This window comes from Pyrus communis, chromosome 17 (genome assembly GCF_963583255.1).
Source record: "Pyrus communis chromosome 17, drPyrComm1.1, whole genome shotgun sequence".
Lineage (NCBI taxonomy): Eukaryota > Viridiplantae > Streptophyta > Magnoliopsida > Rosales > Rosaceae > Pyrus > Pyrus communis.
Genome location: NC_084819.1, coordinates 21,332,272 through 21,358,202, shown reverse-complemented (window position 1 = coordinate 21,358,202; position 25,931 = coordinate 21,332,272). Strand labels below are relative to the sequence as shown.

The 25,931-nt window shown below is 38.6% G+C and overlaps 6 protein-coding genes across 6 annotated transcripts; 2 read left to right on the top strand and 4 right to left on the bottom strand.

Annotated features, from left to right (window-relative positions):
- The first annotated feature begins 263 nt into the window (after positions 1–263).
- LOC137722430 (F-box protein PP2-B10-like) lies at positions 264–1,957 on the top strand. The gene is made up of 3 exons (XM_068461431.1): positions 264–789; positions 1,038–1,156; positions 1,357–1,957. The coding sequence occupies exons 1-3, from the start codon at positions 301–303 to the stop codon at positions 1,787–1,789; spliced, it is 1,041 nt and encodes a 346-aa protein (XP_068317532.1). The 5' UTR covers positions 264–300; the 3' UTR covers positions 1,790–1,957.
- A 1,429-nt stretch (positions 1,958–3,386) lies between these two features.
- On the top strand, positions 3,387–5,049 carry LOC137721735 (putative F-box protein PP2-B12). Its single transcript, XM_068460756.1, has 3 exons — positions 3,387–3,834; positions 3,946–4,064; positions 4,272–5,049. Exons 1-3 carry the CDS (start codon positions 3,529–3,531, stop codon positions 4,750–4,752), a joined length of 906 nt encoding a protein of 301 aa, XP_068316857.1. The 5' UTR covers positions 3,387–3,528; the 3' UTR covers positions 4,753–5,049.
- Positions 5,050–5,499: 450 nt separating this feature from the next.
- LOC137721734 (subtilisin-like protease SBT3) lies at positions 5,500–7,943 on the bottom strand. Its single transcript, XM_068460755.1, has one exon. The coding sequence runs from the start codon at positions 7,918–7,920 to the stop codon at positions 5,638–5,640; it is 2,283 nt and encodes a 760-aa protein (XP_068316856.1). The 5' UTR covers positions 7,921–7,943; the 3' UTR covers positions 5,500–5,637.
- A 5,762-nt stretch (positions 7,944–13,705) lies between these two features.
- Positions 13,706–14,080, bottom strand: LOC137722224 (uncharacterized). The gene has a single exon (XM_068461183.1). It carries the CDS (start codon positions 14,078–14,080, stop codon positions 13,706–13,708), a length of 375 nt encoding a protein of 124 aa, XP_068317284.1.
- Positions 14,081–15,161: 1,081 nt separating this feature from the next.
- On the bottom strand, positions 15,162–17,488 carry LOC137721733 (subtilisin-like protease SBT3). The gene has a single exon (XM_068460754.1). It carries the CDS (start codon positions 17,486–17,488, stop codon positions 15,194–15,196), a length of 2,295 nt encoding a protein of 764 aa, XP_068316855.1. The 3' UTR covers positions 15,162–15,193.
- A 1,669-nt stretch (positions 17,489–19,157) lies between these two features.
- On the bottom strand, positions 19,158–24,172 carry LOC137723070 (uncharacterized). Its single transcript, XM_068462225.1, has 3 exons — positions 22,883–24,172; positions 20,289–20,673; positions 19,158–19,645 (listed from the first exon to the last, which is right to left on the bottom strand). The coding sequence occupies exon 1, from the start codon at positions 24,036–24,038 to the stop codon at positions 23,013–23,015; it is 1,026 nt and encodes a 341-aa protein (XP_068318326.1). The 5' UTR covers positions 24,039–24,172; the 3' UTR covers positions 19,158–19,645; positions 20,289–20,673; positions 22,883–23,012.
- Between the last annotated feature and the right edge of the window lie 1,759 nt (positions 24,173–25,931).

Genomic DNA, 25,931 nt, shown 5'->3' with positions numbered 1-25,931 from the left:
ATTTGGTGGCCAATTATTTTTTGGAATACAACTAGTTTTAGATAGTTATCGGAGAGAGTGTGAATTGACCACATATCATAGTGCATGTGCATGATTGTTTTTCTTCTGCTGCGGTAAAATCTCTTATGCTCTAAAATATTCTAATTTAATTCTAAGAAGCTTACACTGTGTCGAAAGTGAGAAATAAATTTTGGAAATAGTTTTCTAGAAAGTGTAGCGTTTGTCAACATTAGAAAACGAAGCAAAACTCGTGGAAAAATTGAACCCTGACTTAACGCGTAAGGCTCTCTCCCTACAAATATGACAAGTTTCTTACACACAACAGAACACTTACCACAAAGTACACGCACGACGCGAGAGTCAACGTCACAGACAGAAAACATGAAGAGACACCGCCGCGGCGGAGATCAATCAGAGATGCAAAAGAAGACAGTCGACGCCGGTGCATCAGCAGGAGGAGGAGGAGGAGAAGGAATCACCTGCGGGGGCTGCGGGACGCCGGTGTCGATGGTACTCGATGACGATCATCATCACGTTCACATGGATCTGCAGGAGTTGCCCGAAGGATGCATAGCTAACGTCGTCTCCTTAACGACGCCTCGAGACGCGTGCAGGTTTTCGGCGGTGTCTAAGAGTTTCATGTCAGCCGCCGATTCCGACGCTGTTTGGGACAAGTTCCTTCCCCCTGATATCCCCTCCATCCTATCTCACTCCTCCTCCTCCTCCTCCAAGAAGAAGCTTTACTTCACTCTCTGCGAAAACCCTGTCCTCGTTGACGACGGCAAGATGGTAATTTTATACATTCTTTTTCGCTTTTGTGGTGGGATTAGGGATAGCTCCCAAAATTTGAAACATGAATATATTGAAGATTTTATTTGTTTCTCTCTACTTTCTGAGAATTTTTTATTGTCATATATTAATATGAAAATATGACTTTAGACTTTGAGATCGTGCCTGCTGGAACTAATGCATGAAAAACTAGCCAGAATAAGTTTTTGTGTTCTTTTCCAATCTGTTTCTATGATCTATATATGCAGAGTTTTACTCTGGACAAATGGAGTGGGAAAAAATGTTACATGATATCGCCGAAGGACCTTATGATTATTTGGGGTGATACTCCTGCCTACTGGAAATGGATTTCTCTTGCCAACGCCAGGTCTGTAAAGTTCATTCATCTTACGTTTTGTTGGTTTGATTAAGCTAACAGCTATGCTTTTAAGATGTTGAGAAAGCGCTTCCATATCGTGCTTATTCTGCGGTTGGATTTGTTTTAGCGACGTATATATATAGATTGAAATATGTGTGTATGTGTGTAATTAGGCGATTAATTAGTATATGTCATGTTAAATGAAACAGGTTTCAGGAGGTGGCTGAGCTTGTAGTTGTTTGGTGGCTTGAGATCCGTGGCAAAATTGATACACGGATTCTTTCCCCCTCCACTGTCTACAAGGCTTATCTTGTTTTCATGTTAAGTGAAAGGGCTAGAGGATTTGATCATGACGATCCCTTGGAGGTCAAGGTAGGACTTTTTGGAGAAGAAGAGACTAGTAGTCAGCGCATTGTGTTTCTGGGGAGACAGAACATTACCGGGAGACCCATGGAAATCGATGAAACTCAATATCCAAAGAAAAGGCCCGACGGCTGGCTGGAGGTGGAGATTGGAGAGTTTTTCTGTCCAGGAGAAGAAGATGGGGGGTTAATGGAGATGACATGTAAGGAACTTGACATTCATAGAATGAAGAGAGGCCTTATTGTTCAGGGGATTGAAGTCAGGCCCAAAAGAGTGTAGAAAGTTAAGCTTTTTCTAAGGACTTACACGTAATGGGTGCATTGTCGACGTTACATATCAGGAAAATTACTAGTAAGAGAAACAAAAAGGCTCACTGTATTATAATTTTGTTGATACAATGGTTGCAATTGCTCATCTTTGAACTACATGGTTTGAATTGAAGTCATACCAAACTACCCAAAATGCTAGCTAACGTGTTCTTACACAACGATCACAGTAGGGCTACACGAGATCACAATAGGGCTCCTCATGGTAAAATTTTCACTCTCTTCTTCCCAAACAATTGCACCAAATGGGATGGCTTCTTCCTCGGAGCTCTTGTACTTGATTGCCAAAGTGTAGTCTTGCTTCTCTATTTCTTACCGGACACCAATTTTTCTGGTCACACCGCGACAACAGCACCCTTTTGGTTCTTTAACTTCGACATTATAAGTGGCTGAGCCCTGGTCATCAACGGTGGTTACAGTCCTCTTGAATAATTATTTAATGATTCCTTTCACCTTTGAATACTTGTTGTAAAACGTTATAAACTTATTTGATGGATGGAGAGATCGGGAGATGTGTTATCACACGTATAGTTTTTTGACCTAAGAATGCCTGCATTCTCTTCTCGGCCAAGTTCATGGTGCACAACAAATTGAACCGAGGTCATCTGGCGTCGCGTCGCAAATCAAACCGAGTTCAAGTGCTCGATTTGGACTTTTTATCCTAACTTGGGTCTGCCACTGTCGGTGTTATTACATTAAATTCGTTAACAAGATAATTTGAATTTGAGACTTCTAACTTAAAAGAATATACACTAGATACTAGATAGTGCTGATGACTTATTAAAGTAAAAAATTTGAAATCAAAAGGGAAAAAGGAAACCCAATAACCTTTTCTCTTATTTTGAAAAGAGTTATCTTTCGATTTTCTCCTAGAACTTTAAGCAGTTACTAATTTTCTCTCTGAATTTTAATTTTAGCTAATTATCCTTCTGAATTTTTATGATGAGTTAATTTCCCTTCTAACATTAGGTTTAAAATTTTTCATCCAATTTCCTATCCATTTAAGTCTGATGAAAAATGTTTGAGGGCAATAAAGTAATATTACCCTAATGTGGATAGTAGATTGTTTTTTCTTCTTCTTCTCTTCAGCTAGTTGAAATCCAATTCGCAGCTGCAAACTACTGACTTTGCGCCCAATTTATCAAAATAAAATTATCTTTTCCCCGTCATATGCGTGCCATGTGATGTTCGCGTGATCAAGATGAATGGAAGATTAGATGAAAATTTTCAAAATCTATTTATAAAAGTTTAGAGATAATCAGCTAAATTAAAATTCATGAGGAAAATTGGTAGTTGTATACAAGTTTTGAGGGTAAAACGACAAATAGGTCTTTCGAAAAATTAACCTTTTATATGTGCATTGAATATAGGCTGAATAATGTATTACTAAATCTAAGAGAAATAAAATCCATTCTTATTAATTAGGCTGATACTCGAAATTTAAAACCACTCTGTATTTTTATGCATCCCCAGAGAATAGGTCAAGATCTTTTCTTTTTGTATTTGGTCCAAGAATCCAACGAATTTAACGTTTCTATAAACCAGGTGCATACCATAAACTTTGATGCGTTATAAAACAACCCTAAACTTAACCCCTAAGACTTCATCTAGGAAATCCCTGCATATATTAATATTACACAAGTTTACAAACACCAAAACGCAATACAAAGACAAACTATAGGAACGCCGGCGATGGATCTGGAGGCGTTGCCAGAAGGATGCAAAGCCACCGTGGCCTCCTTAACGACGCCTCCAGACGCGTGCAGGCTTTCAGCGGTGTCTAGGGGTTTCCGGTCGGCCGCTGAATCGGACGCCGTTTGGGACAGGTTCCTTCCGCCCGATGTCTACACGATCCTCGGCAAGTCCTCCGTACAGCCTCAGTCTCCCTCCTCCCTCCCGGTCCCTCCTTGCTCTTCTTCTTCTTCCAGTTGGAAATCCAAGAAGGACCTTTTCCTGTCTCTATGTGACAACCCGGTCCTCATCGATCAGGGCAAGATGGTAACTTCATATTAACTATACCTTATTTTTTGTTATTAACTTGTTGTGATTAATTTATTATTCATGTATGTAATTATAATTGACATCATGCATACGCAATATTAATTGCAGAGCTTTTCGGTGGACAAATGGAGTGGGAAAAAATGCTATATGATATCTGCAAGGGAGCTTATGATTACCTGGGGCGATACTCCTCAATATTGGGAATGGATTTGTCTGCCTGAATCCAGGTCTGTTAATAATTTTTCATCCATATTCTAATTAAGATTCTGTTTGACATTGCTCGTAGACAGCCTAATTAAAAGCGCTTTATATGTATAACTGTTAACTGCATTTGACAGAAAAACTTAAAAATACTTATGGATCATAAGTGCTTTCGAGAAAAGTTTGTTGGTTTTTTACTAGTGTGTAGAATTCAAGTAAATGGAACTGTGCAGGTTTGAGGAGGTGGCTGAGGTTGTGCATGTTTGGTGGCTTGAAATTCGTGGGAAAATTGATACGCGCATCCTGTCCCCAGCCACAACGTACGAAGCTTATCTCGTGTTCAAGTTGAGGGAAGGGGCATACGGATTTGAGGTGCCTGTAAAGGTCACAACAGGAGGAGATGGAGAGCCCCCCATTGACAATAAGAACACTACTGTGTTTCTGGACCCAGAAGCCGGAAGAAGAAGGCAGAAGAAGAAGAACAGAAAAAACGAAGAAACGCATCGATTTCCAAAGGAAAGAGCGGACAGCTGGTTGGAGGTGAAACTGGGTGAGTTCTTCTGCCCAGGAGGAGGGGATGGGAAGTTAATGGAGATGACATGTATGGAGGTGGCTGGTGTATTAAAGGCTGGCCTCATTGTTCATGGGATTGAGGTCAGGCCCAAAATGCACAAAGCAGAACATTTGCTATCACATGACGTGTCAGCAACATGAGAAAGACTTACATGTATTGGTGCCATTTAATTGGCACCCAGATCCTAAAGTTTGAAAATGTTCCACTGTACCCATGTTGTTTACATTAGGTTGCAGTTTGGTGATCTTTAAACTACATGGATTGAGTGGAAAGTCATACCTAAATACTGGAAATACTAGCCAGGTAGTGTGTTCTTAGCCAATGATAAAGTAGAGAGATCATGGAATTAGAAGAGTAGTACTAGTTTGTGTGGAAAGATATAGGAAAAAATAAAATATGTTATAAGTTGGAAAAAAACAGCAATAATATCCAGCCAAATCAACTTCACATGCAATGGTATGTGTACACACACACACACACACACACACACACACATGTATAGTTCAATAGCAACAATGCAAGAAACCTTTTAGCATATCCGATCCAGCCTACTGGCCGGTACTGCACTAGGCTGTAAGTTGGAGGAGGGTTCCTTTCACTCACTACTTGGTTACCCAAAATTTGAATGCAGATAGAGTCTGGCATTGCACGGTGATCGTTCATACAAAATGGTCAATTATTAAGTTCACATTCCATAGTGGACTATAATAGTTCACCACTTGAGCGGTAACTTTATCTCAGAAGTAGAAACAAAACCAAGATTCGTCCTTGGTGATGGAGCATGTATATGCTGGTCTTTAAGCAAAACACCAGCAATAGCCTTGCGGTGGGTAGAAACAATATGATTAAGTTCAATCCAATCATGTTATATTTTTCAAAGAGAAGTTTATTCCATTAGTTCATTAGTTCATGATCATTCCATTAACTAAAATAGACTCCTTTTAATTTTCTTAATACCAAGCATGCAGCATGCTTAAATTTTATTCTAGCTACATACATGATCATCAAATCAATTAAACAAGTGGTCACGCTACAATCGGGCTCCTGACAGTGTATTTTCCATTTTGTTCGATCCAAACAAGTGCACCAGAAGAAGCCTTCCCCTTCTTCTTCGCTTTGTAATTTAAAGTGACCGTAAAACTTTGCTTCTCATACTTGTATGCAAAGATCAGTATCTCTGGGGAGACTGTTACCTGCGAACCCTTTGGAGAAGTCACCGAAGCCCTGTACCTAGCCGCACCATCTCCCACATTTGTTACGGTCCTCTGAAATGTTTGAACCCTTGTCTTTGTTTTGTGATGATTGTTGGACAACGCAATGAAAGATGGATAGTTGAGATCAGAAGATGGTTTGGAATAATCATAGGCGTGTGATCTAGTGATGGATAAGATTTGGTTATGAGTAAAGTTCGTGGAGCATAAGAGATTGACATATTCTTGTGGAGTTGCATCGTATATTAGGCCCGGATCAAGTGCTCTATTAGGATCGATGTGGCCTGCTCCCATAGCTAATGGTGAAGCAAAGTTGAAATTGTCACCGTCGTCAAGAATTGGATTGCCAGTATTGTCCAATGGGTTAGCTGTGGTCATCAAAGCAGATCTAATTGCCGCTGCACTCCATTCCGGGTGCGCACCTTTCAGTAGAGCAGCTACACCTGAAGCATGAGGGCATGCCATGGATGTCCCGGATATCAAATTGTAGTCGCTAGGTAAGTTCACATTGAACCCGATCTTACCCGCTGCAACCTTGGGAACCCAAGCAGCTAAAACTAATGACCCCGGGGCCATTATGTCCGGCTTCAAAATGCCCGGATAACTTTTTGAAGGACCTCTCGAAGTGTAAGAAGCAGCAGCGGGTGCAGGCTTTGTATTGAGCAACGTTTGTTGGAAATTTATGCTGACAGTAGGGTTTTCACTTTTTAGTGCGTACTCGATCACAGTCCGCCCATCCTTCGTATTCACCACAACGCTAGGAGTTGCAACGTAACCTAATTCGCGTATCTCAGGATTATTGGTAATAAAGATAGCTCCAAGAAGCCCCGACCGAATGATGTGAGATATTTGATAATAAATAGGCTCCGTGTCATCACATATGATGATCGCATCTGGTGCAGTTGCTAGCGCTGCTGTTGAGTTGCATGCTGAGAAGGTCTTGTTGTAAACCAGTGGCGAGTTTTTTACTAAGGCGTTTGCTGGGAACAAGGTAAATCCAGTAATGGTTAAACCATTACCAAAGGTTAATGCTCCTCCAAATGAGCGGTCTATTGTGCCGGCTGCAACGGTCAAGACCCAAGGGATGCCATTGTGCAATTTCCCAAGCTCGGGGCCTTCATTTCCGGCTGAAGCTGAAACCACCACACCCTTCTCCATGGCTGCAAATGAAGCAATCGCTACGGGATCCTCGTACAATGGTGTGTCGTCAAAGCCAGAGGAAATTGAAATAACATCAACACCATCAGCAATAGCTTGGTCCATTCCGGCTAGAACATCAGAGGCATAACGCCCCTCATCCCAGATAACCTTGTACATGGCAACTCTGGCACGCGGTGCTACGCCTCTGGCTGTTCCTTTAGCGTAACCAAAATAAGATGCCCCGTCCACGTAGTTCCCCGCAGCTGTGGAAGATGTATGCGTCCCATGCCCTGCACTGTCTCTAGCCGAGTTCATGCTGAGTGTGACACCGGGGTTTGCAGCCATGACACCCTTGTTAAAGTATCGAGCTCCAATCAATTTATAGTTACAAAGAGAGGCATTGAACTCTTGTCCAACCTCACATTTTCCTTTCCACCTAGCTGGAAGACTTTTGGTCATACCTTCATCTCTGAAGCTTTCACTCTCCGGCCAGAGACCGGTATCAATGACACCAATGATGATGTCGTCTCCGTAATCCGAAGCAGGCCACAGTCCGGCGAAAGGATTGAGGTTGAGGAACTGAGTGGTGTGGGTGGTGTCGAGCGTAATGGACTTGTCAGCGTAAGCTGAGACGAAACCCGGGGACTTTTTTAGAGTCACTAATTCATCAGCAGATAGCACAGCACTGAACCCATGAAAGGCATTGTCATAGGTGTACAGAATGGAAGGCAAGATTTTGTTGCCATCGAACGAGGTAGGGTTCTCGGATTTGAATGAATCGACGATGGAGGAGTACCAATGGTCATGGCTAGTGTAGGACTTGGGCATGAGGGACTTGTCCATGTGGACAATATATGTCGACCTATCTGCGAAAGACACGTTGACTTGAAGAGCCAACAGAAACAATGCAACAAGAGAGAAAATGAAGGGAAGAGGAACCCCATTGTTATGCCCCATGGTTTCTTTTAGTAACCAGAGCTTTGCTTGTGGAAGGATTTATAGTCTACTGCTTGATATATATGGAAGTGAATGAGATGTACCGAATTTCGGAAGTAACAAAGAAAATGCAGTGCAAAAGAAGCCAAAAAATGATGACAAGGAGCCGGCATATATGTTGTTGAAATTTTTAAGGTCGACGGGCCCCAGAGGCCCCACTCTAATGACACTGATACTACTTCTAACCTTATCACCTGCCCAATCCGTCAAGTGTGGGGTTTTTACTGCAAAAAGTTTTGGTATTAGTTAGAATGGGGTAATCATATTTAAACCCATGGTTTCCTTTTATCCCCACCGATGTGGGACTTTAACACTCCCCCTTACGTGTAACCCTATTTAGTGGTTCACAAGTGAAAATCCACATATCGACAATTGAAACTCAGAGGTCAGCTCCAATGGAGTCCAAACTTGTTTTCAATCATTTTCAGGAAATGACTCTCAGAACTCAAAGGCCAACTCTATGTTAAGCGTCCAAGCTTGTTTCCAAGCCCACACTTCCTTGTGACAAGCCCTTGGCTTGCACGGGCTCGTAACCATGGGCTCTGATACGATGTTGAATTTTTTTAGATCGACGGGCCCGAGCCCCACTCTAACGATACCGATATTGTCCCCAACTTTATCACCTGCCCAATCTGTTAAGTGTGAGGTTTTTACAACAAAAAAAACCTGTATTAGTTAAAATGGGGTAATCATATTTAAACCCATAGTTTCCTTTTATCCCCACTGATGTGGGAACATGTGTAGCATGGTAGCTTCAATTTGTTGTGCTAAATAGGAAACCTTTTGAATTGATAATCTATCTTAACCCAAGACAATTGATAGCCCATGCACAAAGAAATATTCATGCACATCCTAGAGAGTTCTAGCAAAGTCTAAGTCAGTGTGTTATGACTAGAAAACTCTAGCAAAAAAGCATCAATTTAAAAAAGCCAAGTCGGTTGACTTAGGCTAGAATAGTCAAGAAAATGTTTAGTTGTAAAATTGTGAGGAAAAAAAGAAAAGAAAAGAAAAGAGAGCAAGAAGTGAGAAATAAAGAACACTCAAGGTAATACACAAAAACTTTTTATTCCCACACAAACTAATACAAGAGGAAACACTCAAACACTAGCCATGACCATTGAGAGTGTTTGAGTGTTTCCTCTTGTATTAGTTTGTGTGGGAATAAAAAGTTTTTGTGTATTACCTTGAGTGTTCTTTATTTCTCTTGCCTATCAAATATCCACTGCATTACATTTTTTTTTTGTAAGATAAACATCTCCAAAGTAGTGAAGTTCCTTTAAGCCCCAACAAAACCTACATGTAAAATTATGAACTAGCTAAGTCAGTACATTAGGATAGAGTACGTATCTTGATATAATTATTACAAACCACGGTTAAGAATCTATTATATATAAAGAGAACACAAAAGGTGAATGGTGTTTTGGTGTTATAATGCTTTACCAAAAATAATTGGACAAAAATGCCCCCAAAACAAAAATCTTCAAAGGCATTCTAAAATAATACATCAAATAAGGCAATGGCATTTTCGTCATTTTCAAAGTATTTTTTTAATAATATACTTTTTGGTGCTTTTTATTTTTATTTTTTTTTTAACTAGTACCTCACAATAGGCTAGCAATAATGTGATTCAATTTCTCTATTTTTAAACACGTTCAAAACATCTTAAGAGTCGTGTAATTCCGGTTATAAAAAAGGTTTTTCGCCCGCGGATAACAATGTGATTAAATAAGTTGTCAAATGATTGTTTGTTTTATTTTATTTTATTTTAACAAACGATATTATCTAGGGGGTGGATGAGTTTAGCCTCACAAGTGACTAACAATAATGTGATTCAATCAGTTATTTATTAAATTTTATTTTCTCTATTTTTAAACACGTTCAAAACATCTTAAGAGACGTGTAATGTCGGTAATTAAAAAGGTATTTCACACACGGATAATAATGTGATTAAATTAATTATCAAATGATTCTTTTTTTTTTTTTAAATAAACGATATTATATGCACTAAGGGGGAGAGAGGTGAGTTTAACCTCACAATAGGCTAGCAATAATATGATTCAATCAATTGTTTATTAAATATTATTTTCTCTATTCTTATTGTAAATTCTATAGAGACCAATTTTATTATGTGAATTCAGTTGCTTTAATTGGTTTATGAGGGGTTTCTTCTAGCATGATCTTATTCATTTACTTCAAATATTTGACTTTCCTTTTGTTAATTTACGCATATAAATACATTTAAAACGTGTAAGTCGCAAATAGCACACCGTGATTCAAAAAATATCTTCTGCATGCGCATGTGCGCGTGCATGAAGGCTAGTAATTAAGAAAGCGAGAGTAATACATCTATCATGTGTTTTAGGCAGGTTAATTGAGAGCATCGTTAAGACGCCAAGAAAATAATACCCATCTAATCAAGAAGTTGGTTGTAAAAAATGTTTAATTACTTAATTAGCAAGCAGGCTGTCAAATTGTTTAATTTTTAGTATCCGAACAGAAGGGATTGAGGTGTTGTTTATCTGGTGCCAAACCGGGGCTAACGTTTTCTTGTCGTTGGATCATTAGCCGATGGATTAGGTCCTAATTCCAATCAGGATTTGGTATATAAATATTCCAGAAACTCACAAAGCATACATTTCCAAAACGCCAGATACCAAACAGCAAACAACAAGAGAGGGAGTGAATAGCATAAACACCTAATTCAAACAGAAAATAGTGCCAAACACTTATGGTTGTTTCGGTCATTTAGGCCGGGTTTTGCAATACTTCAGATTGAAAGTTTGGAGTGTATTTTTCTTTCTAATTATAGAAAGTTTGGAGTGTTAAATGAGATTTTTGGAGTGCTAATAACAATTTTCTATATTTATATACATTTTATTTTAGTTTGGAAGTCGACTTCCTTTTTTTTTCTTTCTTTATCAAGTTGGGAGTATCACTGACTGTGACCCTGTGCAACTAGTTGTTGATTTGTTTTGAATAATCAACACTATTTCTTACAATGTATTGGGCGTATGAATAACAAAAAAAAAAAAAAAAAAAAGGCTCATGATACAAGCTAATAGCAGTAATACTAATTAGTAAACAACTTGTGCATGATGTTTGCTTAGAACCAAGTGGCATGAAGGGACAAATGTGTAGGTTTCATGCATGACTTGGAATAGTATTAGTAAATGCATGATGTTTGCTTATAACCAAGTGGTTGGAATAGTATTAGTAAATGCATGATGTTTACTTATAACCAAGTGACATGAAGGGATAGATGTGTATGTTTCATGCATGACTTGGAATAGTATTAGTCATCGGGAGATTTTGCATCAATTTGTTTTTGTTTTTAATATGTATATATTAAGTTCTATTTTAATGGGATTGCTCACCACCCCTAAGTTGTGATCATGTCTTTATTTATCGTTGTTATGTGAGTTTAATTAAATTTTGAGATTGTGTTTATCCACTACATACATTTCAATTTTTTTTTTTTTTGAGTCAAGCGATAGCATTAGTAAGTTAGATGTTAGATTACTCATCGACAGAATTCGAACTCACGCCGTCATGCAAGAGCACAACACTTTTTCATCACTGTGATAAAGGGCCACTTGACAACAAGTTGATTGGCCTATGTGACTTTACTAATATTATTCCAAGTCATGCATGAAACATACACATTTTTCCTTTCATGCTACTTGGTTATAAGCAAACATCATGCACAAGTTGTTTACTAATTAGTACTACTCTTATTCAGCTTGTATCATGACCGTTTTCTTTATGTTATTCATACGCCCAAGACATTGTAAGAAATAATGTTGATTATTCAAAACGAATCAACAACTAGTTGTACAGGGTCATAGTCAACGATATTATTAACTTGATAAGGAAAGAAAAAAAAGGGAAGTCGACTTCCAAACTAAAATAAAATGTATATAAATATAGAAAATTGTTATTAGCACTCCAAAAATCTCATTTGGCACTCCAAACTTTCTATAATTAGAAAGAAAAATACACTTGTGCAAAGTGTAGAATGAGATTTTTGGAGTGCTAATAACAGTTCCCTAAATACATCTTAACAAATATTGTACATGGCATTGACTTAGATTTTCACGAATAGACTTATAATTTCTGGTATCTAATCAATATTCAGATTGAAAATATTCATCGATCTACAAAATTTTCTCATGGAGGTACCCATTTTTTTGCCACAGATACTAATATAAAGGCTAAAAGACACTATGATATTAAATTCATAAGTGGCTGAGATATTTATGAATTTAATCATTAAAATGCATAAACTCAATTATACATTCAAGTTAGATCAATTCCCGAAGTTTTGGTCAACAATCAAAACTGCTTACCTATGAGTTCACTTGTGAAACGTGCAAATGCGATATACTTTTTTACCACAATTCTATGTATTGTGAATTTTTGTCCGCAACTTTTGTGGCATATAGAGGCTAAAAGATACTACGATATTAAATCCATATGTATTTGAAATATTTATCAGTTTAATCATTAAAATGCATAAACTCAATTACACATCCAGGTTAGATCAATTCTCGAAATTTTGTTCCACAATAAAAACTACTTAGCTATGAGTTCGCCTTTAAAACATGCAAAGGAGATATACTTTTTAGCCACAGTTCAATGTAATGTGAATTGTTGTTCGCAACTTTTGTATCTAATAAATATCCACAGTTTTGACAAAAAAAAAAAAAAAAATCCTCGGTTAAAAATATTCATTGATCTACCAAAAGTTATCATGGACGTACCCATTTTTCTACCACTTATAGGAATATAGAGTCTAGAAGATTCTCATTTAATTGAAACATACCAAACTCATTAAACACTCTAACCAGAAGCTCATTTAATTGAAAAGAAAAAGGAATCAATACATAAAAATTGAACCAATCGATTGAACACATACCAATTATTAAGCTAATTAGTGCTCTAAAATTTTAGAGATGTCAAATGATGAAGAAAAGGAAGAGGAAGAGGTTTGGATGACTACGGAGGAGTAGATGAGGGTGCAGAATGACAACCATGGGAGATGGAAGGATTTTTTAAAGAGAGAGAGAGAAGGGGGTTTGCTCCATGGAGATGATTGACTAGTTAGGGTTTTATTTTTTATTTTTAATTAGATTGAATTGGGTGTAAAAAGAAATTTGATTGAGTTGAGTTTTGATAAGTAAGGACGGTTTCAGAAATAACGTTGGGTGTAAAGAAATAATGATAGATAAATTAAATACAATGTGGGTATAAAAAGTAAGCTGGGTGTTGAGATACAAAATATGGGCTCAAATAAAATTTCTCATAGCATAAACACCTAATTCAAACAGAAAATAGTGCCAAACACTTACGGTTGTTTCGGTCATTTAGGCCGGGTTTTGCAGTACTTCAGATTGAGCTGATCAGAGTGGTACATTTTTATATCAGGCAACAAACAGAAGAAAACATATCTTAAAGCTAATCTAAGTTCAGCCAAAGATCTATCTTGGCAGCACCTTAAAAAAAACGGAGAAGAAAAATGTGCCTAACAGAAATTAAATTAAACATGAACATAAGAGATCAGATAATATATGTAACAAGTAAAGCACATAGAACATGTACATTGTCCCAAAAAAAAATAGTGAATGAATTATCCTAACGGCAGACCCAGATTGTCCCAATTTTGCAAAGCATGAGTACTAAACTGTTAAAATTCAAAATAAGCGTTCTAACATGCCTTAATTATGGCAAAAAGATGACGCGGCGTTAATTAATTAAACTTGAGAGCATGGCCGCCAAGTTGATCAGAGAATACATCAGTAGCATCGTCCTCCATTTTGCGCTGTTCAGGAGTTTGATCTTCCCTGACCCCATTTCCATTGAAAGTGAATCGCATTACTTCGAACAGAAGATTTTTACGTTCAAAATAATCTCGCATCAGATATTGGAGCGGCACAGTGCCATCAGTCCTGTAGTACATGTCAGGTTCATGCTGTTTTTGCTCCCTAGGAATTATTCGAACTTCACCTTCCATAAGAGAAAGCCTGATGAAGGATTCCGGGATGGCTGCCGGTCTTCTGTCCATTCCCACAACTAGTACTGCTCGAAAATTCTGTGCTTGGAAAACCTTGCAATCCCTCAACATTGTATACGCACACACACAGATACATATACATATACATATATATATATATATATGTGGGGATTTCAAAAGCCTTGTATAATTAATTTGAACATTATCTCAAAATTCTTCCCTGCATATATATGTATGCAATGGTGGATCCAGGATTTAGACATTGGGTGGTCCTAACGTAAACAAATCAAGGATGATTTTTGCTTGTAATATCGTTCCATAATTCTAATTTCTACACATATCAATTAATCAAAACAAAAAACCATATCAGCTGATGAAGCTAAAAAAATTATATAAGAACTAACAACACATCCAAACAATATCAAAAAAATCATAACAAATTAATAAGAACAACAATTCTATTATGAAATTTGTTGGTATTCAAGAGTTTACAAACTCAATACCAATTATGTGGGTGACAGGTTTTCTAACTCAGTCACACCTCTCACTTGTTACTCTCTTTACAAAGCTGGACAAGAGAAAAGAAAGAAGCAGCAAGCGTCTTGAAAAAACATTCGCTTAATATATTAAAAGATTTTCAACTCTATTGCTGAAAATGGGAATGGGATTACAAAAGAGGTGTGATATCCACACATCCCATTTTACTTCTCACACATCTTTTTCATTTTCAGTCGTCGGATCGGATGAATTGAAGAAGATCAACAGATAGAAATTATCAAGACGTATGTGAGAAGTAAAATGGGGTGTGTGGATAGCACACCCCTAAATAGCCTTACGGGAAGGCTTACTTATACATGCAGACTAAAGAACCACACAAGTGGTTTTAATAAACAATAGAAAACAAAGACTAACACATGCAAAATAAATAAAGGTGTTCAAAGTCTTTACATCCTTTAAAACACATGCAGCAGCTTTAGACTTTTGCACACACACACTCTGCATTATTCCACTGGTTGCAATCCACAATTTCGGCCAACACATGGGAAGCTTTAATTTTTGGAAGGTGCAGCTGCAGAAGGATTAAAACCATGCTAGTTGAAAAGGATAGTTTTGCAGACAACTATTTCAACTATTGGCATTTATTTTTCTTAGCAGCACGCCAACATTGTAATAATGTTTTTATTTGAACTTCCAACAAAATTAACATCCTACTTGACCATCAGCTCAAACAAGAGGTGACACTACAATTGGGCTCCTGACAGTGTATTTTCCATTTTGTTCGATCCAAACAAGTGCGCCAGAAGAAGCGTTCCCTTTCTTCTTCGCATTGAAATTTATAGTGACCGTAAAACTTTGCTTTTCATACTTGTATGCAAAGATCAGTATCTCCGGGGAGACTGTTACCTGAGAACCCTTTGGAGCAATCACCGAAGCCATGTACCTGGCCGCGCCATCTCCCACATTTGTTACGGTCCTCTGAAATGTTTGAACCCTTGTCTTTGTTTTGTGATCATTGTTGGACAACGCAATGAAAGATGGATAGTTGAGATCAGAAGATGGTTTGGAACAATCATAGGCATGTGATCTAGTGATGGATAAGATTTGGTTACGCGTAAAGTTCGTGGAGCATAAGAGATTGACATATTCTTGTGGAGTTGCATCGTATATTAGGCCCGGATCAAGTGCTCTATTAGGATCGATGTGGCCTGCTCCCATAGCTAATGGTGAAGCAAAGTTGAAATTGTCACCGTCGTCAAGAATTGGATTGCCAGTATTGTCCAATGGGTTAGCTGTGGTCATCAAAGCAGATCTAATTGCTGCTGCACTCCATTCCGGGTGCGCACCTTTCAGTAGAGCAGCTACACCTGAAGCATGAGGGCATGCCATGGATGTCCCGGATATCAAATTGTAGTCGCTAGGTAAGTTCACATTGAACCCGATCTTACCCGCTGCAACCTTGGGAACCCAAGCAGCTAAAACTAATGACCCCGGGGCCATTATGTCCGGCTTCAAAATGCCCGGATAACTTTTTGAAGGACCTCTCGAAGTGTAAAAAGCTGCAGCGGGTGCAGGCTTTGTATTGAGCAACGTTTGTTGGAAATTTATGCTGACAGTAGGGTTTTCACTTTTTAGTGCGTACTCGATCACAGTCCGCCCATCCTTCGTATTCACCACAACGCTAGGAGTTCCAACGTAACCTAATTCGCGTATCTCAGGATTATTGGTAATAAAGATAGCTCCAAGAAGCCCCGATTGGATGATGTAAGATATTTGATTACGAATAGGCACCGTGTCATCACATATGATGATCGCATCTGGGGCAGTTTCAAGCGCTGCGGTTGAGTTGCATGCTGAGAATGTCTTGTTGTAAACCAGTGGCGAGTTTTCGACTAAGGAGTTTGCTGGAAACAAGGTAAATCCAGTAATGGTTAAACCATTACCAAAGGTTAATGTTCCTCCAAATGAGCGGTCTATTGTGCCGGCTGCAACGGTCAAGACCCAAGGGATGCCATTGTGCAATTTCCCAAGCTCGGGGCCTTCATTTCCGGCTGAAGCTGAAACCACCACACCCTTCTCCATGGCTGCAAATGAAGCAATCGCTACCGGATCCTCGTACAATGGTGTGTCGTCAAAGCCAGAGGAAATTGAAATAACATCCACACCATCAGCAATAGCTTGGTCCATACCAGCTAGAACATCAGAGGCATAACGCCCCTCATCCCAGCTAACCTTGTACATGGCAACTCTGGCACGCGGTGCTACGCCTCTGGCTGTTCCTTTAGCGTAGCCAAAATAAGATGCCCCGTCTACGTAGTTCCCCGCAGCTGTGGAAGATGTATGTGTCCCATGCCCTAAACTGTCTCTGGCCGAGTTCATGCTAAGTGTGACACCGGGGTTTGCAGCCATGACACCCTTATTAAAGTATCGAGCTCCAATCAATTTATAGTTACAAAGAGAGGCATTGAACTCTTGTCCAACCTCGCATTTTCCTTTCCACCTAGCTGGAAGACTTTTGGTCATACCTTGATCTTTGAAGCTTTCACTCTCCGGCCAGAGACCGGTATCAATGACACCGATGATGATGTCGTCTCCGTAATCCGAAGCAGGCCACAGTCCGGCGAAAGGATTGAGGTTGAGGAACTGAGTGGTGTGGGTGGTGTCGAGCGTAATGGACTTGTCAGCGTAAGCTGAGACGAAACCCGGGGACTTTTTTAGAGTCACTAATTCATCAGCAGATAGAACTGCACTGAACCCATGAAAGGCAGTATCATAGGTGTACAGAATGGAAGGCAAGATTTTGTTGCCATCGAATGAGGTAGGGTTTTCGGATTTGAATGAATCAACAATGGAGGAATACCAATGGTCATGGCTAGAGTAGGACTTGGGCATGAGGGACTTGTCCATGTGGACAATATACGTCGACCTATCTGCGAAAGACACATTGACATGCAGAGCCAACAGAAACAATGCAACAAGAGAGAAAATGAAGGGAAGAGGAACCCCATTGTTATGCCCCATGGTTTCTTTTAGCAACCAGAGCTTTGCTTGTGGAAGGATTTACAGTCTGCTGCTTTATATATATGGAAGTGAATTAGATATACCGAATTTCGGAAGTAACGAAGAAAATGCAGTGCAGAAGAAGCCAAAAAATTATCAAAAAGAGCCGGCATCTGTGTATCAGTGGCTTCAACTTCTTGTGCCAAACAAGAAACCTAGGTGTAAAATTATGAACTAGCTAAGTCAGTACATCACGAAAGAGTACGTATCTATATAGCTACCGATTATCGAACCGTTACTCAATTATTACAAACCACGGTTAAGATTAATTAAGAACGTGAGAGTGATACATCTATCATGTGTTTTAGGCCAGGTTAAACTTAAGACGCCAAGAACATAACCCATCTAATCAAGACAGATGGTTGTAAAAATGTTTGATTACTTAATTAGCATGCAGGCGGTCAAATTGTTTATTTTTTAGTATCCGAACAGAAGGGATTGAGGTGTTGATGTGTTGCCAAACCGGTCATGGCCTTGATGTGTTGATGTGTTCTCCAAAAAAAACCGGTCATGGCATGGCTAACGTCTTCTTGTCGTTGGATTATTAGCCCATGGACTATGTCCTAATTAATTCCAAACAGGATTTGGTGTATCAATATTCCAGAAACTCACAAAGCATACATTTCCAAAACGCCAGATACCAAACACCAAACGACAAGAACCAAATACAAACAGAAAACACTGCCAAACACTTATGGTTGATTCAATCGTCTAGGCCGGGTTTTGCAGTACTTCAGATTAAGCTAATATATGATCCTCGTCGATGAATTCATTGTTATATCAGGCAACAAACAGAAAAGACATATGTTAAAGCTAATCTAAGTTCAGCAAAAAGATCTATCTTGGCAGCACCTGAAAAAAAAAACGAAGAAGAAAAATGTGCCAACAGAAATTAAATTAAACATGAACAAAAGAGATCAGATGACATATGTAACAAGTAAATCACATAGAAGTATAGAACATGTTCATTGTAGTGAATTAATTAACCTAACGGCAGACCCAGATTGTCACAATTTCGCAAAGTACGTGTACTAAACTGTTAAAATTCCAAATGCAAGTGCTAACATTCCATCGAAAAGAAAAGCATATCTTCGTAGAGTAGATGTTTGCGTTTGCAGTAATCTTGCATCGCATACTTGAGCAGCACGCTTTCGACTGATCTTGTTCTTTAACAAGAGCCTGATGCAGGATTCGTCGGTGATTGTTGGCCTTCCGTCATCCATTCCCACACTGCTCGTAAATCCCCTGCTGTTTAATTTCACAGATTATCTATGGATTTCAAACACCTTGTATACTTTTAATATGAACATTGATCACTATAGAAAACTTATTTGTTTTCGTTTATTCTTAGGTTCTAGTGTGACGGACTCATCCTTACACAACGAAACCACTTATTAAATAAGGCCGCACTACCATAATAATGAAGAATTAATTATCAATATCAAACACAGAACCTCGAGTGGTGTAGGAGCCCGCATGCCAGAAACATTAACAAACCAACCTCAAACGAAGAGGCCCAAGCAAAAGAAACCAATATGAAAGAGTGACCCAAACATGGGGGTGCAGATAGGCAAGGGGCTTGCTGGTTACGAACATTCAACCCTGTACTCGAGGTCCTGAGTTTCGGTTGTATAAAAATAACAGTCATGATTGGGGGTGGGGATGGATAGAAGGAGAGTATAGACGAAACCCGAAGCAACTCCTCAAATATCAAAAGATTACATTCATCAGTTGCAGATTGTCATCAACACAACAATAAAGCAAAAAGTCACCACACATCTGCTGAATCCAAAATATTGTATCTAGATTTCCCAACAGAAATGAAACATGAACAAAAGAGGTCTTTCTTTCTCCATCAAACAAGCAGCATAGACTGTAATCTAGCCTAGGCAAATTTCACAAGATGATGAGTTAATTTAGACGTCTGCAGTAATCTCGAGTTACATGTTTAAGCTGCATATGGAGACCGGTAATGTAGGAGATGACAGAACCCTGTTGGCTCTGCACCTTGATAAGAATCATAGGATCCCCGTCTTTCTCAGGAGAAAGCCTGACGAGCGGTTCACTGGTGATTGCTGGTACATGATCGTCCATTCCCACAACGTTCAAACAAGTGTTCTGTAAAACCGCAAATGAAAGTCAAGAAAATATGAATCAAGCACAGATATATTAACATTGTGAACTGTTGCAGCCGCTAAAGCTACATCCATCCATATCAACATCTCATCTGTACATACTCTCTAACATAAATTTGAACGATTTGTAATGCTCGAACCTTAAAGATGGATGTTTTATGTGCACATTACAAAGGTCAGACAGCATCTTTTGAAAGCATTTAACCAAACACCTAACCAGTTAAAGATGATATCTTTCAAATTCAACCAAAACATGAAATTTTGAGGACGAATGGGGATCTGAATAGACCATTTCACTCCTATTTTCGATACAAAATGCTGAATCGAGAGCATCGAAAAATAGGTCTGATTCTGTGCTAGCCTAATCAGCTACTAGTATGGAAACCAAACCCCCCATACCAAATCACCGAAAACAAACCCAATCCACTCACCATAACAAAACAAAGCAGCAAAATAAACCAAAACAGAACAGAAATCTGCAGAAGTGATAGAAGGAAAGGATGGACTAGAGAGGAACAAAGATAATCCAACAAATTCAGAAAAGATTTCAACTCTCAAGTTGAAATAAGCCAACAAATTCAGAAACTTTCTCAAACCAAAACCAAATTTTTCAAAAACGATTTTACCTTTCTGCAGAAATGACTGTGAATGTGTTCTCCCAAATGAGATTCCTGCCATGAAAAAAGACATCAATAAACACCAAACCAAGATACAAGAAATAAATTTAAAGAAAGCACAAATTTTAAAAAACACAGAGCAAAAAAAGATAACCTTTGTTTTTTTTCCAGAGGAGAGTAAGAGAGTGAGCTTTCAAGTTTTTGAAGTGGGAAAATGTATATGTCTCTCAGCCTCTCACCTGCTTTCTGCAAACATTATTGATCCTTCCTGCCCATCATTTTTCCCTTTTGTTGTGTGAGCTTTTGTTTTGATGGTCCAATTTGTACAAGTAGTACCAAATATTTCCTTTTTGAGTCATCATTCGTGCGTGTTATCTCTGCATTCTGAAGGACCCTAGGAGGGAGGGAGGGAGGGAGGGAGGGAGGGAGAGAGAGAGAGAGCGAGCTAGGAAATCAAATTTCTTGTCCTCTAGTCAATTAACTGGTTTTTTTTTTTTTTTTTTCGAATGAATTAGTAGTTGGATTAATTAAGAATAGTGATATTCACACACTTATTTTTTTCATCTCACACACTCTTGTTAACTTTTTGTCATTGATCTTCTTCATTCATTCGATCTAACGACCGAAAATAAGAATGTGTGATAAGTAAAAATGAGTGTGGATCGCACTACCCTCATTTAAAAGTGACAAGTTTAATAAAATATGCGAATGATTAAAACACACATTTTTTAGCCTCTCACACATATGTTTAATCATGTTCATTGATCATGTTTGATTTATTCAATCTGATGTTCAAACACAAAAGGAGGTGTGAGAATTGAGAAACTAAAAAAAGTATAAAAATGACCTTTCTATTTCTACCCACGTGAGAGAAATTTGCATAAAACATTCTGATCCATGATTAGCTTGATGGCCAAGCACTATACCCTACTCAAAACTCTTCTTCGACCCACATTATCCTTTCTCTACCAACCAGTCTCAAAAAATAACATGCCCAACGGCCGGCGATTCTTATTCTTGACATTGAGAGTGGCCGAGAGTTAACTTGGTGATGACAGTTGTAACTTGTCTTGTATGTGATCATCCATAGTTCCCATCAAAAAACAGAAACAGCCGATGATTATTTTATCCATGTGCTTTGGTAAATTGGTAAATGGGACAGTTCGGCCTTGGTCAATTAATTTAAATTGGCTTGGTTTTCCCGCCAACTTTGCTTACTGCCACCATCTCCTGCTCTGCTGCAGGCTGCAGCTGCAGCAGCACTACTTAATGAAAGAAAAGACGTCCAGTTATTACTACCTAGTACTATCTTTCACAAAAGAGGGAATTACACAATCCACAAGGCAGAAGGCGGATCACATTGTAATTACCACTTTACCAATAAACTAAAGGGGGTCCTTGGCCGTTATCCACAGGGACCCTTGGCCGTTAGATCTTTGACCGCACATCCAACCATATATCTATATTGTACATGTCATACACTAGAGTATAACAGAATTATCGTAAATTAGAATAGGTGTTAGTACAATGGTATTGAAATAAATGAATAATGGAACTCTCCTCAGGTTGTTCGAGCACACAAAGGGATTAATGATTAGTTAACTATGACGAAAAATGCTACGTTTTCTTATCACTAAGGAAGAATGTCATCGGTTCTCATTCCGGAAAGAGTCCAAGTAAGTGACTTAACTGAAAATGTACCTTCCATCTAGAGAAGCCTGTTCCTTCTAAATTTTATTACAGGAAAGACGCATTTTTATAGTGTTCAATCAACGTGATCGTTGATTTTCCTAAATCAGATTGAAAACAGGAAAATAGATAAACCTAAATTAATGAATGTTCTGTTTCCTACAGGCCAGCCAATACCTTTGAAATGAACTTTGATGAGGTTCCCATATACGTTTCCAAACAGATGAGTTTGAAAATCTCTACTTTCCAAGTCCAACCACCATTCACCAATGCATTTGAAATTTATATCACTAGATGCAATCCACCGAAAAAATAGTCTGAAAACTTAGCTTAGACCAACACAGAAAACATTTTTTTAAGGCATTAATGTTTTTTAGAATGCAAGGGGTTTCTGATATCCTAAAATGTACACACTTCGATAAAGGTCTACAATTTGACGTTCTTAAAGAGAATAACGGCTTCTTTACCCAAGAAATTTTTAGGAGATAGGGTGCTAAGATTACTTGTCAACTTATTTGAGCACTTAGAAACAAGAGACAACACGACAAGATAGTTTAGTTATATTTCCCCGCAATTGACAAGACATCATCTTTCCATCTTGCAAACTTACCCTTTGCTAACTGGCATTATCGCGTCAATCAATTTCCTTACAAATACTGAAGTTTTTCTTTAATCAGAATAATTGATTATTTTCTGGAAAAACTAAAGTAAGGGTGAACTTGTAAATCTAGACTCTTGAACAATCCTATCTTTATCACTACCACCCAAATTGGAAGAAAATAATCGTAAACTCTTGCCCGAGAACACAATATGATATCTGAACTGAATCATACTACATGAAGAATCATAGAGTGCCACAAAATATACTGAAAATCATAATGGAAGCATACAAAATGGAGGATGTTTTCTCCTACCTGTAGCATCAAGATTCAGTATCACGCCATGGCCAAGCTCAGTCACTTCATTTCAATGGGGGCGAGCCACTTGTTCTACAATAAAGCCCTGTGATCTCCAGACACTCAACTCGAAGATTCAGTATCGGTCTCAAGATGAACGATCATATAGGATTGTGGGTCTCTTTCTCTTATATGTTAACATATGACAAGCAAAGAGGTGGCTTTTGGGTCTCCTTCTCTTATATGTTAACATAGAACAAGGATTGAGTTTTTTGGGCCTTCTCTTATATGTTACCATGGACTGATTAACCGTGCTCCTTTTCCTGTACTTGAAGTAAAAAGGATCAAGTTTAGAATTGCGCCTTTTGTCTTTCAGCGTTGTAACACACACACATTCATCTAGCTCTTGTTTATTGAGAGCATCAACGCCATTGGAGCTGCTCCCTTGTCTTTCCATCAACAGCCCGTCATCGTCCTCATTCTCCTCTTCGATATCCAGCTTCAAACAACCAACAGCAGTCCACGAATCACAAACACACACACTCAAATTCGGCGAACACAGCTTCTTAGCAGAGCTATTCATGGCAGCCAAATGCCCATTATCATCATCATCATCATCGTCATCGTCATGGACATCCGCATCCTTTGAGCCCTCTTCAGCACCAGACACATCATGAATTGTCCTGCCATCCAGCACGGCCGAAACCCTATACTTCCTCAATCCCAAACAAGCTCTCCCCTTTCCACTCCTTCGCGCCTTCTGACTCCTCATAACCCCTCTCCACCGTGCCAGCGACTCCGGCAGCCAACAATCGGCGCAAACCCCAACCTCCACCGCCAAGCAAGAATCCTGAGACAACAGCGCAATCCCTCGATACTCAGAATCGCAATGCCTGTGTACTCTCCGGTTACACTGGCAGCAAATGAAGGAGTCGTCCTGCGACGGCGAAGTGGCGGCGAAGCAGTAGGAGCAGAGCTCCGATGACTCGACCCGCGAGAGGCATTTCTTGCAGAGGAGGACGACGCGCCACTCGCTGTAGAGGATGTGAAGCTTGCTCTTGGCGCTGGCGTTGGCAATGTCGACTCTCAGGTGGCAACAATGGCACTCCGACAGATTCGGCAACTCTCTGGTTTTCTTCGTCGATTGCGAGTGCGGATCTTCGTTGTTCGTCATTGAAGCATTTGGCAGCGACGATGATTCGCTTTGAACCAAAAGGGGGTTTTTTTTGTTGTAAATTAGGGTTCAAATCAAGCTCTATTGAATGTGCCGGCCAAGACGACGCCGTCTTGGTGTATGCTTAATAGACCTTTTTGTTTGTATGCCCCTTGTGCTATGGTTAACTTTACATTTTTCCCCTTGAACTTGCAATTGTGTCAATATGCCTAGTGTGATGATGTTTCTAAATTACCAAAAATCGTTCATTCTATTTATAAAATTACTCCATAGTCAAGTTTGTCACAAAAATTATTAACTTAGATGTTATGAAATTTTAGGTAAAATAAAGAAAATACCAAGTTCAACCTAAATTTTAGCTTCACATCTAGACTTAATTTTTAGCTGACCAAAACACAAACAGATGTTTTAAAAAACGATTTACAAAGTTTTCAAAATGGATATCAATTCTGATTTCATAATCGAATTGATGTGGTCCTTGCATTATTGAAACTTTCACTTTCGTCCTTGAATTTGTAATTGTGAGAGTTTACTGCCTCATGTACATTTGTGCTTTCCCATTTCACATCAATTAAGTTAATGACTTTCTTAATCAAGATGATGAATACAAAACGATATATCACGTGTTATAATATAAATGAAAGAAATAGTTGATATGTCACACTTTAAAGTATAATTTTATAATGACTTCACTTAGACAATGACGCGGTATATCGTCTTATATTTCTGTTACACTAAAAAGTCTCTCGAGGGAATGAGATAGGGCACAAAATGAAAGTACTTGGGGCCAAGGCGCACAATTGAAATTTTAGAGAAAGGAAAGTGAGCCTATTTGGTATTCTACTGAATCCAATTTTTTTAACTCAACAACAATTTTTAAGTTTTAGGCCTTAAAAACTTGTTTGGTATGAATATTTTTAAAAACTGAACTCAAGACTAACTCAAAAATATAGTATATTCTCTAAAAACACAAAAAATGAGTTTTTAAACTTAACTCTTTTTTTTTTCTCTCACTCCAAAGCTATCTCTCTCTTTTCTTCTTTCTCTCTATCCTTCTCCTTTTTTTTTTTTTACCTTTTTCGTCTCTCCTTCAATCCGCTCTCATTATTTTCTCGGTTTTTTTCTATCACTCCTCTTCCTTTTCCTCTCTATCTCATCTAGGGGTGGTTCCGTATGGGATCCCATACCGAAACCCTTGTCCCGATTCCCAAACCGAAATTTTTGGGAATCCCAAATTCAATACCAATCCCAAACCAAATTTTCGGGAATCCCAATTTTCGGGAATCCCGAAATAATTTCGGGATTTCGGGACAAATCGGGAATCCCGAAATGTTTTTGGGCTTTTGGACTAAAATTTGACATATTATGTTTTTGGGCTAAAATTTGACATATTATGTTTTTGGGCTAAAATTAAGTTTCAATCTACCCACTACCCATTTGTGCACAAAGTTTTTGGGCTAATGCCATCTCACCCCACATTCCAACTTTGATTCCTCCTCCACATAGTTGTAATTAAATGAAAATTTTGGCGGCGCCCATGTCTGAAAGAACAACTATATTGTGTACTCGAAAACAAAAGAAAAAAATTTGAGCTCAACTAATTGCATGCCCTGTACCCACCTTGTCCGTGTATATATATACAATATATGTATACTGATATGTTCATGCATGCATAATGGTCTTTGCTCCTTTGTTTCCTTGATTTGCCTAGGTATACAGGAAACTAATATCCACATATTAATCACACTAGTGGCTAGGTATGCAGGAAACTAATATCCAAAGGTATGCAGGAAACTAATATCCAAAGATTAATCACACTAGTGGCTAGGTATGCAGGAAACTAATATCCAAAGATTAATCACATTAGTTGAGACAACTGGAATATAGAAACAA